Source organism: Eschrichtius robustus, chromosome 13 (genome assembly GCF_028021215.1).
Source record: "Eschrichtius robustus isolate mEscRob2 chromosome 13, mEscRob2.pri, whole genome shotgun sequence".
Taxonomy (NCBI): domain Eukaryota; kingdom Metazoa; phylum Chordata; class Mammalia; order Artiodactyla; family Eschrichtiidae; genus Eschrichtius; species Eschrichtius robustus.
In genome coordinates this window covers 65,690,918-65,705,635 of record NC_090836.1, presented here as the reverse complement: position 1 = coordinate 65,705,635, position 14,718 = coordinate 65,690,918, and the positions used below count along the sequence as shown (strand labels likewise).

The 14,718-nt window shown below is 35.4% G+C and overlaps 1 protein-coding gene across 11 annotated transcripts in view; it reads right to left on the bottom strand.

The window, feature by feature from the left end:
- The window catches only part of NAV3 (neuron navigator 3), an 850,488-nt gene that overhangs the window by 50,697 nt on the left and 785,073 nt on the right, over positions 1-14,718 (bottom strand). For all 11 annotated transcript variants that reach the window (XR_011076027.1, XR_011076028.1, XM_068561371.1 and 8 more), the window contains 2 exons: positions 13,861-13,938; positions 4,531-4,614 (listed from right to left, as the gene is read on the bottom strand). Coding sequence is in view for 9 of the 11 variants with exons in the window: in XM_068561371.1 (XP_068417472.1) it covers positions 4,531-4,614; positions 13,861-13,938 (162 nt within the window). In the remaining 2 variants the exon portion in view is untranslated. The remainder of the gene's footprint in view (positions 1-4,530; positions 4,615-13,860; positions 13,939-14,718) is intronic.

The following is a 14,718-nucleotide window of genomic DNA, read 5'->3' as shown; positions in this document are numbered from 1 at the left end:
GTTCTTATCATTTTGATGACCTTTACTGCAGCATAAGAAAATAAAACCCTGAACAATAATTTGAGTGACAATTTTTTCAATTCTGACAAGGATGGTACGTAGCTAGTACCACTCTATATGCACTGAAAAGAAGCCATTTCATCACATATAATAGATGCTTCAGGGCATTCAGTCTTAATTCTTTTAAAGAATCTTGGTGGAAAAGTACTAGTTAAGGGACAAGGACCTGAAATCCAGGTAAAATTCTTGATCAAACTATGTCACCATCACAATCTGTTGAGCCTTAGGTATAGGGGATACCTAGAGATAATGTCACCCTCTGGGCAGCATTACTGACAATTATCTTAATTACTCCTATTTATAGACTTACTGTTCCATAACACATGGTCTTCTGGCAGCTACAGGGAATGCTGTTAAACTACTGGGAAATGCTGCTAGACTGATCTTCATTAACTAACTTTTATCATGTGAGCCTAGTGTCAAAAATCTTTGAATGGCTCCCTGTTTCCAAGGACCAGATTCCTTAGATATCTTTCAAGCCTTGGTTCCACACTTCCCTCCACATTCCTTCTTTTTCCCTTAATGTCTCCCATAATTTCCCTCCTTGCTGTGCACGCTCATGGTGTTCCTTCCTCTATGACATGCGGTCCTCCATCTCTCCTGAATTAATTTTTTTCATCCTCCCAGAGCCTGACAAGGCTCCTCTCGGCCACCTCTCCTCTAAAACTAATATAAATAGACCCACAGACATAGAAAACAAACTTATGGTTACTAAAGGGGAAAGGGGAGGAGGGAAAAAATAGGAGTTTGGGATTAATATATACACATTACCATATAAAAAAGAGATAACCAACAAGGACCTGCTGTATAGCATAGGGAACTATACTCGATATTTTGTAATAGCCTATAAGGGAAAATAATTTGAAAAAGAATAGATATAACTATTCTATAACTATATATATAACTGAATCATTTTGCTGTATATCTGAAATTAACACAACATTGTAAATCAACTATACTTCAATAAAAAACAAAACAAAACAAAAAACCACACAAAAATCCCAACCCCCCCCACCCCCAAAAACTAGTGTGAAAATGCAGTGGTTCTCTGTGAGAACACTCATGACATTGTCTTGTTATATTTCTAATTGCACCTCATATTTTCTGCCTCCTGAGTTATTCACACATGTCTTTTCTCTCTTTTATTTTTATTTGTTTATTTATTTTTACCAGGCTACAAGTACATAAAAGCAGTGTTTCGGCACATACATTTAGCAAGAGAATCGGTGTGACTTGGCATCTGGAAACAAGGAAAAAATTTAGAACATTATTCAAGGGAGTGATTTTGGTCTAGAAACCTAACTAAAATTTTGATCCAGTTTTCAGGCTATTAATGCCATATGATTGTTGAAAATCACACACTGAAGCAGGAGTCTTGGATCTGAGTCCTAGTTTAGTTTATCTCTTTCTTTCTTTCTTTTTTTAATTCTTTTATTTTTTTTTCTAGTTTATCTATTTCTTAAGTAGATAACCAAGCACATGCAACCACCTTGGCCTTTGCTTCTTCATGTGTTAGCATCCTACCTTGCTTCCCAATATACTCATTCTTAGCTTTAAATTTTTCAGTGGTCCTTATCTTCACCTGAAATTCCCATATACTTGAATTATATTTTTATCATAATCTGTCACCTACTAGAATATAAACTCTATTTTATATTATAACTGGTTATAAACTAGGATATAAGTGTGTGTGTGTGTGTGTGTATTTCACTGCTGAATTCTCAGTAGCTAGAACAGTATCTCATACACGATAGAAATTCATTATAACTTTGGTGCATGACTAAATGGACAAAGGAACCTTGGAAGTCTAGAGCAGAGTTTCAAAACCTCTGCTTTATATTCTCTTCTCTTTTTTCCCAGGATTGTTGGATCACCAGAGAACAATAAGCCCTTTTATCTCAGCTCCCTGAAGAAAATGGCTTTCCTGAAATATGATTAAATGTTATGCCCTCAGCTTTTAGAGAAATGTCTATTTGAACAGAGATTTTGTCTTTTGTTATTTCATGACCCCAATTTAAGAAACTTTACAATAAATTTGTCCTTGAATTCAGTGCCTGAAAGTTTGTCTCTTCAATCTAAATTATGCTCTTCTGGTCAGAAAATGAAAACTAAACACGCCAAGCAATCTCCCTTTGTGCCTTAGCTTCCTTGAGATCAATTCAGTTCTGTGAATTTCTACTTTGGGGTGGAAATTACCTAGGCTCAAGCATCTTGCTATATACATTCCTCTACTGGTTTTCACTAGATTCTGTCATTGAATTGTGTTATATCATAATCCAATAAACTTTATAAGATTCTCAAAACCACTCTGGAAAAAAGCAAGTTATAAATCTCAGATTACTAAAATAAACATTGTTAAATAAATAATATAATGCAATAAACATTGTTAATAAAAGACAATGCTAATGTGAATGTTAAAAAACCTAATGTTGATAAAATAAAATAAGCATCGTTTTGTGTGTATACATATTTCAATTAAAAGAGCAACCATTCTACTTTCAGTTAAAAAAATGGCAAGGGCAATTGCAGACATGATATCTTCCGAGAAAACTTTACAATTTTGGCAACGTTACTTCAAGGATAATGTGCAAACAATTATATAATTCTTTGTATTATGGAGATGTATTCTAAAATATTCAGGAATTTTTCATAGACATTATAAATTAACAAACATGTATATATTTCCAATTTCTACGAGAAATTTGCCTACAAATAAAAAAGAGCTGAAGGAAATATGGAGGCAAAATATATAAATTTTGACTTCTTAAAGATATTGAGACTTAAATACTAACCATGATTTCTAGCAATATGCCTGGCATATAACCAATGATGAATTTGGTTTATCTTACATTTTTTAAGGAAAAAAAGGAGAGAAATATAAAGAAAGGTAACATTTGTTGACTATCCACTGCCTGTGACATATTACAGTATCTCACTCCTCAGAATGATTCTACAAGGTAGTTATAATAACTCCCAATTCTATAATGATAAAATTGAGGGTTACGAAAGGGAGATTCTCCAGCTCTTGAGAGACCTTGCCGAGATTCAAACTTGAAGCTACTGGACTCCAACATTTATAATCTTTCCCACCTGTATGCCCTTAAAAAGGCCTTGTAATCCTATTTGCTGAGTTCTTATGTTACACAGTGAAATGGTAAATTGTATCCCCCTCAAAAGATTAAGACAAAATTTATGTGGTCAAAGGAGTTTGTTATCTTCTCTTTCAGAACAGGCTTGACAGGGAGGGACAGTGTTTTCTTTCATGGGCAGGGGAGAGCTATGAAATAGGAGAATGAAAGAGAAGGGCAAACAGCATACAGGTCTATAATTACACCAGGCAACTATAGGAATATTTGATTTTCTCTTCTGGTTTAATTGGACTGTTCAGTTTTTTGTTTTTTGTTTTTTGTTTTTTTTAACTTTAAAAAAAGTAGTAAACTGACAAAACTCAATAACACATGCTAGTTCTTTAAAGCCAAAGCCATACTTTACAGAACTGAAGCCAAAATCGAAGCCATCCCTATGGAGAGATATAGGAACTGATTCTGAAATTATCCAAAACTATTTAGATATGGATCTCTTTGAAAATTAGATGAAAACTATGGAAATCTGCTCATATTATGCACATATGCCATTTTTACAAATATTTCCACACAATTTTAGAGACTTTTTAGACACTCATCCAAGGACTCAGGTTAGGGCCACCAAATCAATGGCAGGGAGGTAAGTTACTGGTCATCATATGGAAAGTGTCCAGATTCTTTCTATCCAGTGTGGACCTTTTGATATTTCTGCCTTTGTGAACCAAATTCTCTGTTGCTTTTTTTTTTAAAAAACCATTCCTTCTTCTACTCCATAAAATCCTTCAGGTTTATTTTAAAGCTTTTGATGTAGCTTAGCTTTACTTCAAAGACAGCATCCCCAGATGCCAACTAGTCTTGTTCCTCCAAAATTACGCAGGACTGTTCCTTGTCTCGTAGATACGGTAACCTAAGGCCCCTTACTTTACAGAGCCCTAACCTCTGTTTCAGGTCTTCTCCGTGAGTATCTCAGATCACAGCCATGGTCTATAACTGGGCTTGTAGACCATGGATTTGTGAAAATTCTTGTCAGAGTGCAATTCTCATCAACTGCGTTAAATTATTCCTAGAATATTCTAACTCTTCTCCTGTTTCTTTTTCTTAACATTTGGTATCTTTCAATAGCTCCAGTCACAAGTAAAATAATAGACTGCCTAAAAAGAACGTGTGTGTGTGTGTGTGTGTGTGTGTTCCAATATAGGTTAATCTGAATCATAAGTCTTTAAATTAAAATCCGAAAAGAAAAGGTATTATCTTGCCACTGTTCCAATTTACTTTAGAATGGATCCTCTCAGTATTATTTCTAAGGAGCTGCATCTCAGGTATTGCTTAAACACCCTATGCAACTTCCTGTCTTATTTCAAGCCCCAGTGGCAATTCCTGAACATACCTTCTGTTCCGCTGTCATGGTTAGACTTTGCAGTCGGCCAGTCATATTCCCTAAACTCTTTTCAAAAGCTGCTACGAGGTGAGCCTGCGAACAAAACAGAAGGAACACATCTTAAATGTCAGAACCTTATGTGGATGGATGAAAACCCTTCTCTTTACAAAATGCTTAATTTCAGGTATTCTTACTCTTTAAATACTATGACCGTCATGTCTGGCTTTCAGTGCTGACTCTCCGTTAACACAAATCTTCATCTATTATTTCTAAACTTCAGCTTAAAAATCAGTGTTTCAATCTTGAGTTCAATCTTGAACTCACTTAATGAGTTCAGCTTAAAAATCAGTGTTTCAATCTTGAGTTCAATCTTGAACTCATTTAATGAGTTCAACTGCTGAAAGGGAATGGTATTTTGCACATAAAAACACCTTCTAACTCGCACATCATGGAGGATTTGACACCCAAAATACTGGATAAAGTTCTGAGTTGCCAAGTTTTTAGACTCAAAGCCCGAGAGGAGGTCGCAGCAATAGTCAATGGACGAATGTTCCTCATTTTCATACCTGCATGATGACCTTTGAAGATACTGTTAGCTCCCCTATTGAAATGATGCTCTCCTCCAAGTGCCAGACATCTGCTGACAGCTATAACATTATCTTTCCTCTTTTTCTACTTACAAAGAAATGAATCAAAAAGAGTTGTCTTCACTTTCCAAACTCTTTTCAATAAAAAGGGCATTTATTCCTACTTTTTTCCCTTCCACTAAGGAAGTGTAGGTAGGCCAGCTAGAAATAATATTCAGTCATATTTTATTTAAGTTTTTGTGGCTCTGGGGTTTTATTTTAAATCTCAGAGAATTATACACATTGCAGTACATAACCGTAACTCTTAACGATTAAGAAGTATTTGAAAATCTTATTATAGTTCTAAAATAGGCCAGTTTCTATTGACATGCCATCATGCAACAGCTTGACCCACAGAATATTATGCATGAAGAGATGCATCAACCTCTCACTATGGCTTGATGTAGAACCACAGGTATGTTATCCAATTTTATCGCATGCATAAAGAGATACGAGTACAGAATATTTTACAACCTACATCTATAATAAACTATGTGTGGGGGAAAATTTGGCAAAAGATTATTTTTTTGAGAGAAGGGAGTGAGAGGATGCAATTAAAAGAAATTGCCTTGTAACTCTAGCAGAGCTGAAAGGCTGAGGTACCTATTATCAAATGGATCACAGGAGTCCTAAGAATTAGGGTGCTAGAAGTTTATTTCATTATTAGTAACAGCCAGAAGTTTATTCCATTATTGGTAACAGCTAGAATGTACAAGTCCCTTCCATTAGCATCATGATACAAAGGTGTCTTTGTTCCTAGCTCTGAGCTCATCCTGGGATGCCTTTGTTTTCCTGACACTGTAATATAGAGAAAGATAATTTATAGAAGATGCTATTAATCTTCTGTCCATCAGTAAGTAAAACTCTATTCTTTCCCACCTAGCTACAAAACAGAAACAGACTCACAGACATAGAGAACAGACTTGTGGGTTGCCAAGGGGGAGGGGGGTGGGGGAGGGCAGGACTGGGAGTTTGGGGTTAGCAGATGCAAACTATTATATATAGGATGGATAAACAACAAGGTCCTACTGTATAGCACAGGGAACTATTCTATATCCTGTGATCAACCATAATGGAAAAGAATATAAAAAAAGAATGTCTATATAACTGAGTCACCTTGCTGTACAGCAGAGATTGGCACAGCATTGTAAATCAACTCTACTTCAATAAACAAAAAAATTTAAATAACCAAAAAAAAAAAAAAGCCTCTATTCTTTTCCACTCCCTTCTCCCTCTTTCCGCCTTTCCCTCTCTCTCAAACACACACATACACACGACCTTGAGAACTGTACTCCAAGGTTTGTTAGCAGGTTTAATCAGATAAATAACACTCTTTTTAAAAAACGAATAGTATCTAATAGTTCAAAACATTTCCAATGACAAGGAATGTCATTACATCAGACTTAGTACCCTCAGAAATTAGCATAAGGTTATGTCCCACTTTCTCTTATACTTAACCTTCACACTATGTTAAAGGTGAACAAAATGAAAATGTACAGCTCACTGGTTTAACGTCGCGAATATTCATGCACTCAGCAGCCAAGTCAACAAAGAGGATTTGAAGACCCTGGAAGTCCTCCCTTGCCCCTTCCTCATCTCTGTCCCCTCTCCCTTCCGAAAAGATAACCACTAGAGTGACCTGTTTGATAATTATTTTCTTGCTTCCCTATATAGTTTGGCCACCTAAGCTTGCATCCCTAAACACTATGTTTTAGCTTGGCCTATTTTTAAAACTATCCGAGTGGAATCACATGGCATGATTTTCTTGGTGACAGTTTTCTTTTGCTTAACATTGTGTTTTGAGATTCATCCATGTGGTGTGCAGCAGGAGTTAGAATTTGCTGTAAAGCACTGCTCTGTGTAATTTATAATCTATTTGTCCATGACGACCATTAGTGCTGATTCCAGTTTAGACTGTTAAAAATAATCCTGCTATGAAGATACAATGGGTTACTGAATTCTAAAGCTAAAATTGCTTGTTTTCCTCTAAAATAGAAGAACTTTGTTAATATTCACTACAAGAAATGCCAGACTCTACATAACATTGAAAAGTTTCAATTCTCCCAAATAACTGTAAGGTTTAATTGTTGGACAATGAGTCCTTGAATATATATACTTAGAGAAAATTACTTCATTTTACCAGCTGTGCATATTTTATCAGTTTAATAGGAATTAAAAATACGACAAAGAAAGCAGGGCTGTGAAGAATATGCTGCACAAATATATTGCTTATATTTGGTTTCTATGAGTAAATATAAAATGTTCACCATTAGAAGGTCAGTTTTCAATCTTTGGAAAATTGCTCTTCATTAATTATTTACAAGAACATATATAACTAGTTACAAAAGAACATTTTAATTTGAGTCACATTGCTCTCAGTGAAAAGTTTGTTAAAAGTATGTTCGTGAAATGCTGCTTTAAGTTTATGTCCCCTTGACTTAGTTTATCATAATAGCTTTGTTACTTTGAAGTTAATAAAAGGGCAACTTTCGCACCAATTGGATTCATGGAAAGGCACTACAATAGGTAAAATAAAGGAAGGCACTTATACCAGTGATAATCTTTGTCACCTTACTGGAGACAAAAATGGAATGTAAGACTGATTAAACTATAGGAGAATATATCGTGTCTAAAAACTTTATAAAATGATGACTTTAAAAGAACTGTGGATTTTTAGGGGGACTGTTAATCATAGTTTACACAGTTCTGACTTTTCTCTTAGCAGCTGCATAATTTTCAAGCCACAGTAAAGTTGTATCAATATGTTGATGAATATTCCCTACTTGTGTTAGGTGAAGTCTGTGAAGGTAATAAAAGAGACAAGACTGAATATTAGTTAAGGGAAAATATTTTTAATACATATTGTCTTTAGTTTTGGAATCACATAACGTAATCTGAATAGACATGTAAATAACTGTGGTACTAAAAAATAAGGTAGAATATCATTATGAAAAATGCCTGCATTGCATTTGTTCATTCAGAATTCAGTGACAGCCCATTAACCAAGTAAAAAATACTCTTTACATAGATGTATATGGGGATAGATAGACAGATTACACAGATAGACAGAAATAGAAGACTTTACATTTGAAAATCAGTAGTTAGATGAACGGAAAATGACTCTGAAACTATCATAAATAAGATTTCACATTTCTTTTACTGTATAAAGTTGTCCCTTCAGTGTCTGTCATTGTTAATCATGTGCAAAATAGTTTTCCCTTAAAGGAGATGCAGAAACACAAAAGTAACTGCCAGATTATATAAAAATATTCAATAGAGCAAAGATATAGGACACAATCCCAAGGAAAATAACACCTGAGAGATTTGTGGTTAAAAGACTTATGTGCTGAAAGGTAAAAAAACAAAACACACAAAAAACAAAAAAAACTTTTTTTGGTTACACATTCATTCAGCGATATCTTTGAAAAGTGGTAGCGATAACTAGCCTTAGTGCCCATTTCCAGATGACCTAAGGGCTGAGATTTGTAAGAAATACATTAAGTGCATCCCACCTGGCTTGGCAGCATGAAGGTATGGGTCAGAGGCCAGGGGGCACCTGGCTGACTGTCTGATGTGACCGTACATTCCCGGGGGCCTTGGACTGTGGGGCTCCTGTTCTCTTCCTGTTTGTTGGTGGGGTATTGATTCAAGGAAGGCCAGGAAATAGCGCTGGCCAACATACCCTCTCTCCTTTCCCCAGACATCCTAGTGCACACAGCTCTATAAAGAGGCTTCCCAGGCTTTTTCTGCAGCTCTGCTCAGAGAACTTCGCAAGGAGAGAGGAAGGCTCAGCGTGCCTTCTACTGAATGGAGGTTATATTCTGTCAGGCAGATGAGAGGCGAGCTGACTGAATAACTTTCTGACTTACCACTGCCCCTTTTAACAAAGGGGGAGAAAAAGCAGAGAAACAGATGTTTCAAATTTAAATATTAAAACACAGATTATTGTCTGGACTCCATATAAATATAATCATGCTGCCAGGTCCAAACATGTGACACATCAATTACAAAAAGAAAAAAAACCCAAAAAGCCCAAATTAAAGAAAACCAATTAAGTCCTGATAGAATTATTCATATATTGAGTAAAACTGAATAGCTGGATCTTAAAATGATTACTAAATAAACAATAATAATAACAATTAATGATATTTTCTACAGAACCAGACATTGTAATTTGTCTTTATAAGTCATGGCTATTACACTTCTATACAACAGTGGTCATTGTAGTGATCCCATTTAACCAAAAAGTAAAAAGTTTACTTGTGGTCTGAATAAAATAATAAATAAAAGGCACATCTTTACCTCCAAATATGAAATGTACAAGATTAAAAAATGTTTTTGAGTTACATTGAAGAAACTATACAGAAAAATTTTTCAGTCTTATAATTAATTTAATTTCTGCACAAGTATATTAAAATATATGCATATATTACATACATCAACAGATGTTAACTCAGAGGCAATGACGTGAAACACACTCCGAATGAAATTTAAATGCAGTATTTCTTAGAACTGAGAAACCAAGTGTTTTCTCAAGTAAATCCTTTGATGACTTATAATGGTGCACTGAATCTGAAGTGTCATTTTAAACTAAGTGCTAAAGAGAATGAGTTCAAGATGGTTTGTACCTTATAAATAATTCAAATTTCTGAATGTGTAAAGGAGCTTATATCCTTAAAGATACAAACGGACATAAATATACAAGACTCCATCCCTAGTAATTATAATGATACTATTAAATGTTTAAAATAGGATTGACCTTAAAATGATTTTATAAACATTTATACAGGCATCCACTTACACAAGTTCTTAGTTACTGCAATAGTTTTAAAGTGAATTTTGATAAACTGCTTTGTAAAAGAGTAGAAGATAATATATATCTTCATTACCTGAATCTCCTGACTTTCATCTTTTGACAGTTTCAGCAACACATTTATCTGATGGTAAAAAGCTTTAACAATCCATATCACCACCGAATGAAAAAAGCACTAAATGGTGAAATAAGATTTAAATTCCCAAGAAATTAAAAACTAATTTTTAATTTTTAAAAACTAATGTTTAATTTTTAAACTTGAAATAATTATAGATTCGTAAGAAGTTTCAAAGAGAGTACAGAGAGGACTCTTGTACCCCTTTACCCAGTTTGCCTCAAGGGTTACATTTTATAAAATTATATATAATATCAAAACCAGAAATTCATTATTGGTACACATATGAAGATTCACAGATGTAAATAACCACCTTTCATCACCACAAAGCTCTTCCTATTGCTACCCTTTATAGCTACACCCACCTCTCAGGAGAGAGGTGACCACCTTCCTTAAACCCTGGCAACCACTAAGTTGTTCTTCATTTCTATAATTTTGTCATTTGAGAATGTTGAATAAATGGAATTATATAGTATGCGACCTTTTAAAATTGGTCTTTTTTTCACCAAGCTTAATGCACTTGAGATCCATCCAAGTTCCTGTGTGTATTAATAGTTATTTAATTTTACTGCTGAGTGGCAGTCCATGGTATGGATGTATCCGAGTTTGTTTATCCATGGACCTATTAAGAGATATTTTGGTTGTTTCCAATTTTTGCACTATTAAAAAATAAAGCTGCTATGTACAGGTTCTGTGTGGGTCTGAGGTGATTTGAGAATATTTCTAAAATGCATTATGAAGTAAAAAAAAAAAAAAAAAAAGAAGAAGAACCAAATAGGATATATATTAAGCTCCCATCCACACGCAAAAGGTACTACTAATGATAACACAGACGTGCACAGGGAAGGCTGGAGATATTTGGATAGTTTTTCCAAGACTAGAACTTTTAAAACAAATTTATAAATTTGGCACCGATTTTTCTAATTTTATGTTTCTTACATTTTTTTCTTTATCACCCCCTAGGGAGACATCATAGATTTTTTTTTCCTAATTGTCCCCTTCCTCCATGGCCATTTTAATATCACAGATATGCTGGATACCTGTTTATGTACTCTCTATATATCTGTGCTTTATGCATAAAAAGAGTACTTTAAAAACAAAAAAGAGTACTTTTTTTTTCCCACCATAAGAACCACTATTCATGCTTTGACGGTCATATCAATGCCCAGCTGAGAATACATAGTCCATAGTCGTGAAAACACAACAGTGAAAATAGTGTGGCATGCATGACTCGAGAGAAGTGGCAGATAGCCAATGGCTGACATCTTTGTAAAATGTTTGTTACCTTTCGAAACAGTGGCGTCGAGTTGTCCCCCAGGACTGTCCTCCTATGTTAGAACTTGGTTCCTTCTGTGTGTCTATGTGTGTGTGTGTGTGTGTGTGTGTGTGTGTGTGTATGTGTATAAGCCTTTGCAAATGTGTACTGTATATATGTATTCAGGGGTATATAGAAGAACAATGTTGAAAGGAAACACAAGAAATCAATCAACAAGAATGGGAATGGGAATCTCAGAGGGAAAAGCAAGTATATATCTTTTATTAAACACTTCTTTTAATTTCAGTTTTTCTTTTTAATACAATATACATGTACATTTGTCACTTGGTATCTGTGGGAGATTGGTTCCAGGACCAAAATCCATGGATGCTCAAGTCCCATAGTTGGCCCTCCGCATCTGTGAGTTCCACATCCAAGGGTTCAACCAACCAAGGATGGTGTATGGTTGACCCTTAAACCACACGGGTTTGAACTATGCGGGTCAAGTTATATGCAGATATTTAGAAATGTGTGGATCCACTTACATGCAGATTTTTAAAATATCCATGCATAAGTGGACCTGCACAGTTCAAACCCGTGTTGTTCAAGGGTCAACTGTATAACTTTTTAAATGGAGACAGTATAAACATTATTGTGTAAAAGCCCAAATTCCATTATGTATAGCAGCCGTTTATTAATCCAACAACTGATATGTTAAGTCCTTGCAAGAGACATTTACAAAATAAAACAAAACTCTGAGTAATCATTCAAGACATTTATATCTTTACTTTCCAGCGCATAGGGTCTGTCGTTGAGCCTCCCTCATTGCAGACAAACACAACCCAGTGTGTTCCGGCTTTTACACTGTAATATGTCCTCTGGGTACAAATTCAGGAATCTAGACAGGAGTGCTTTATACTACTGTACATATAGCCTATAGTATAAAATTTACAGTGGCTTCTGAACTATTTAAGAATTATTCTTAGACAAAAAAATATGGGTTAAATAATACTGTTCTCTTCCAGTATTGTCTAAACAGTTCTCTAAAACCTGCTATTATTTTAAGAATCCCCTGACAACGTCTATAAAAGATAAATATAACCAATCCCAAATTCATTTGATTCTCCCAAAGTTAAAAAGCTAAAGTCAATTCAAATACAGTGCTAAAATGAATGCATTGTGAGTGAAATGACTTACTTATATACTGTGGAAGGTACTGGATTGGCCAAAAAATTTGTTTGGGTTCTTGACGGTACGGAAAAACACAAACTTTTTGCCAACACAATATATTGCACAGTAACTTTTATTCTTAAAATCTCTCTTATTTAAATCATACCCAGTGGGCCCACATTTGCTCACTCTTGCTGTGTTAAGCTTTGTTGAACAGATGGAAGAACTCCACACAGAGCAGAGCGGTGAGGCAGGGAACAGGCCCAAAGCCACCCCGCGGGAGTGAGCAGACTGATGTTGAGTGAAGGTGTCAGGACATACGGCAAAATAGCGGGAGCTTCCTCACCCCTCACTGCTGCTTCTAACACTGTTGTTCCCTAGGGCCAGGCACAGTGCCACGTGTTCGCCTTTATTTCTGCTCCGACTCTGAGTATACCCCCTGGCACACTGAAAGATCTTCAGTAAATGTTAATGTAATTGATGGTTTTTGCCATCATCATTTTTTGCCATCCTCAGCTGCTTAAACTGCTATAAGGAGGCTACCAAGGTTTTTGAGAGAACTGTAGCTCATTTATAACATAGCTAAGAAACCCAAATTTAGAGAATTAACTGGCTGCTTAACTAATTGTCCAATAAATTGTGCTGAAGGAGACAGGGCACAAGAATTTTTTATACTCCAAAGTTAATCACTGTCAACCCCTCATTGTCTTGGAGCTGAAGAAAGTCTTACGTATGTGGGGCTGGGTGTTGGTAACAATGAGAAATAAGAAAAGAAATGACACTTGTAGGTTTTACTAATGTTTCCAACTTTACAAGAAACAAAAAGCCATTTTAACCACATTGTGATTTCTCATCAATGTGGATTTACGTTTGATTACCCAGCGTGCAGGAAAGTCCCACTATTTAGTGACTTAAAGTCTGTATAGGGGCTTCCCTGGTGGCGCAGTGGTTGAGAATCTGCCTGCCAATGCAGGGCACACGGGTTCGAGCCCCGGTCTGGGAAGATCCCACATGCCGCGGAGCAACTAGGCCCGTGAGCCACAATTACTGAGCCTGCGCGTCTGGAGCCTGTGCTCCGCAGCAAGAGAGGCCGCGATAGTGAGAGGCCCGCGCACCGCGATGAAGAGTGGCCCCCACTTGCCGCAACTAGAGAAAGCCCTCTCACGGAAATGAAGACCCAACACAGCCAAATAAATAAATAAATAAATAAATAAATAAATAAATAAATAATGCCAGGAAAAAAAAAAAAAGTCTGTATAATTTTGGACATTTAAAGTTTGTGAGTCTGTTACTAAAATTATCCCATTTACTATATAAACATCTGTTTTAATATATCAAAAAAAAATCAAAAGTGACTTACATTTGCTGAAAGTTGAGATGTGAGAGTGGCAACTTTTTCCTGTGATGCAACAAGCTCTCTCCGTAGTTTATGGATTTGCTGAATGTAATTAAAAAAAAAATCAAATCAATATGCTAGTAGATTTTAACTTAAAACTAAGAATTCAATCCAAAAAAGCCAATACTATATAATTAGCTCATCCTACCCCCACTAAATATACATATATATATATTTTCTGGGTCTTTTTATTTTTCTATCCATTTTTGTATGTTTATTTTTATTTCCTATACTTTGGCAACTTCTCGGAAGCTGTAGAATATCCTGCAGTCACTGAAAGTTGGCTCCAATTCAACATTTAATGATTACATATTTGAAAATAATTTTATTGGCTGGAGTTTTAACTCCTAACACTCAGAGAAGCCTTCCCAAGTCTTTGTTATAATGCCCTTTATTCAGTGAGTTACTATGAGCTCTGGGCAGAAATGCTGTTATAGATTATCCATAGTTTCAAAAAAGGGGAAAAATCAGTAATACTGTGCAAATGGCTAGATAAACCACCAACATAAATATGCTAAAATGTTTTCCTGTTTGGTTAGGTCCACACTCAAATAAAAGTGAACCAGAAAAAAATGAGAGTATATATCATATTTAAAATTTTAATTTAAGCACTTTCCACAGTTTACGCTGCATGTTTCACGTTTCCATGAAATATAAACAGTGATTAGTTAGGTTAAGATATTCATAAGCAACTGAGACTAAGTCTACAGGTATACTTCTGGTCTCAAGGGATTTTAGTTACTCAGGTGCCAAACATTCTACTCTGATGATTCTCATTTCTTCAAAAGCAAGTCTTCTATTTTGTAGTTAGACTTTCAAAAC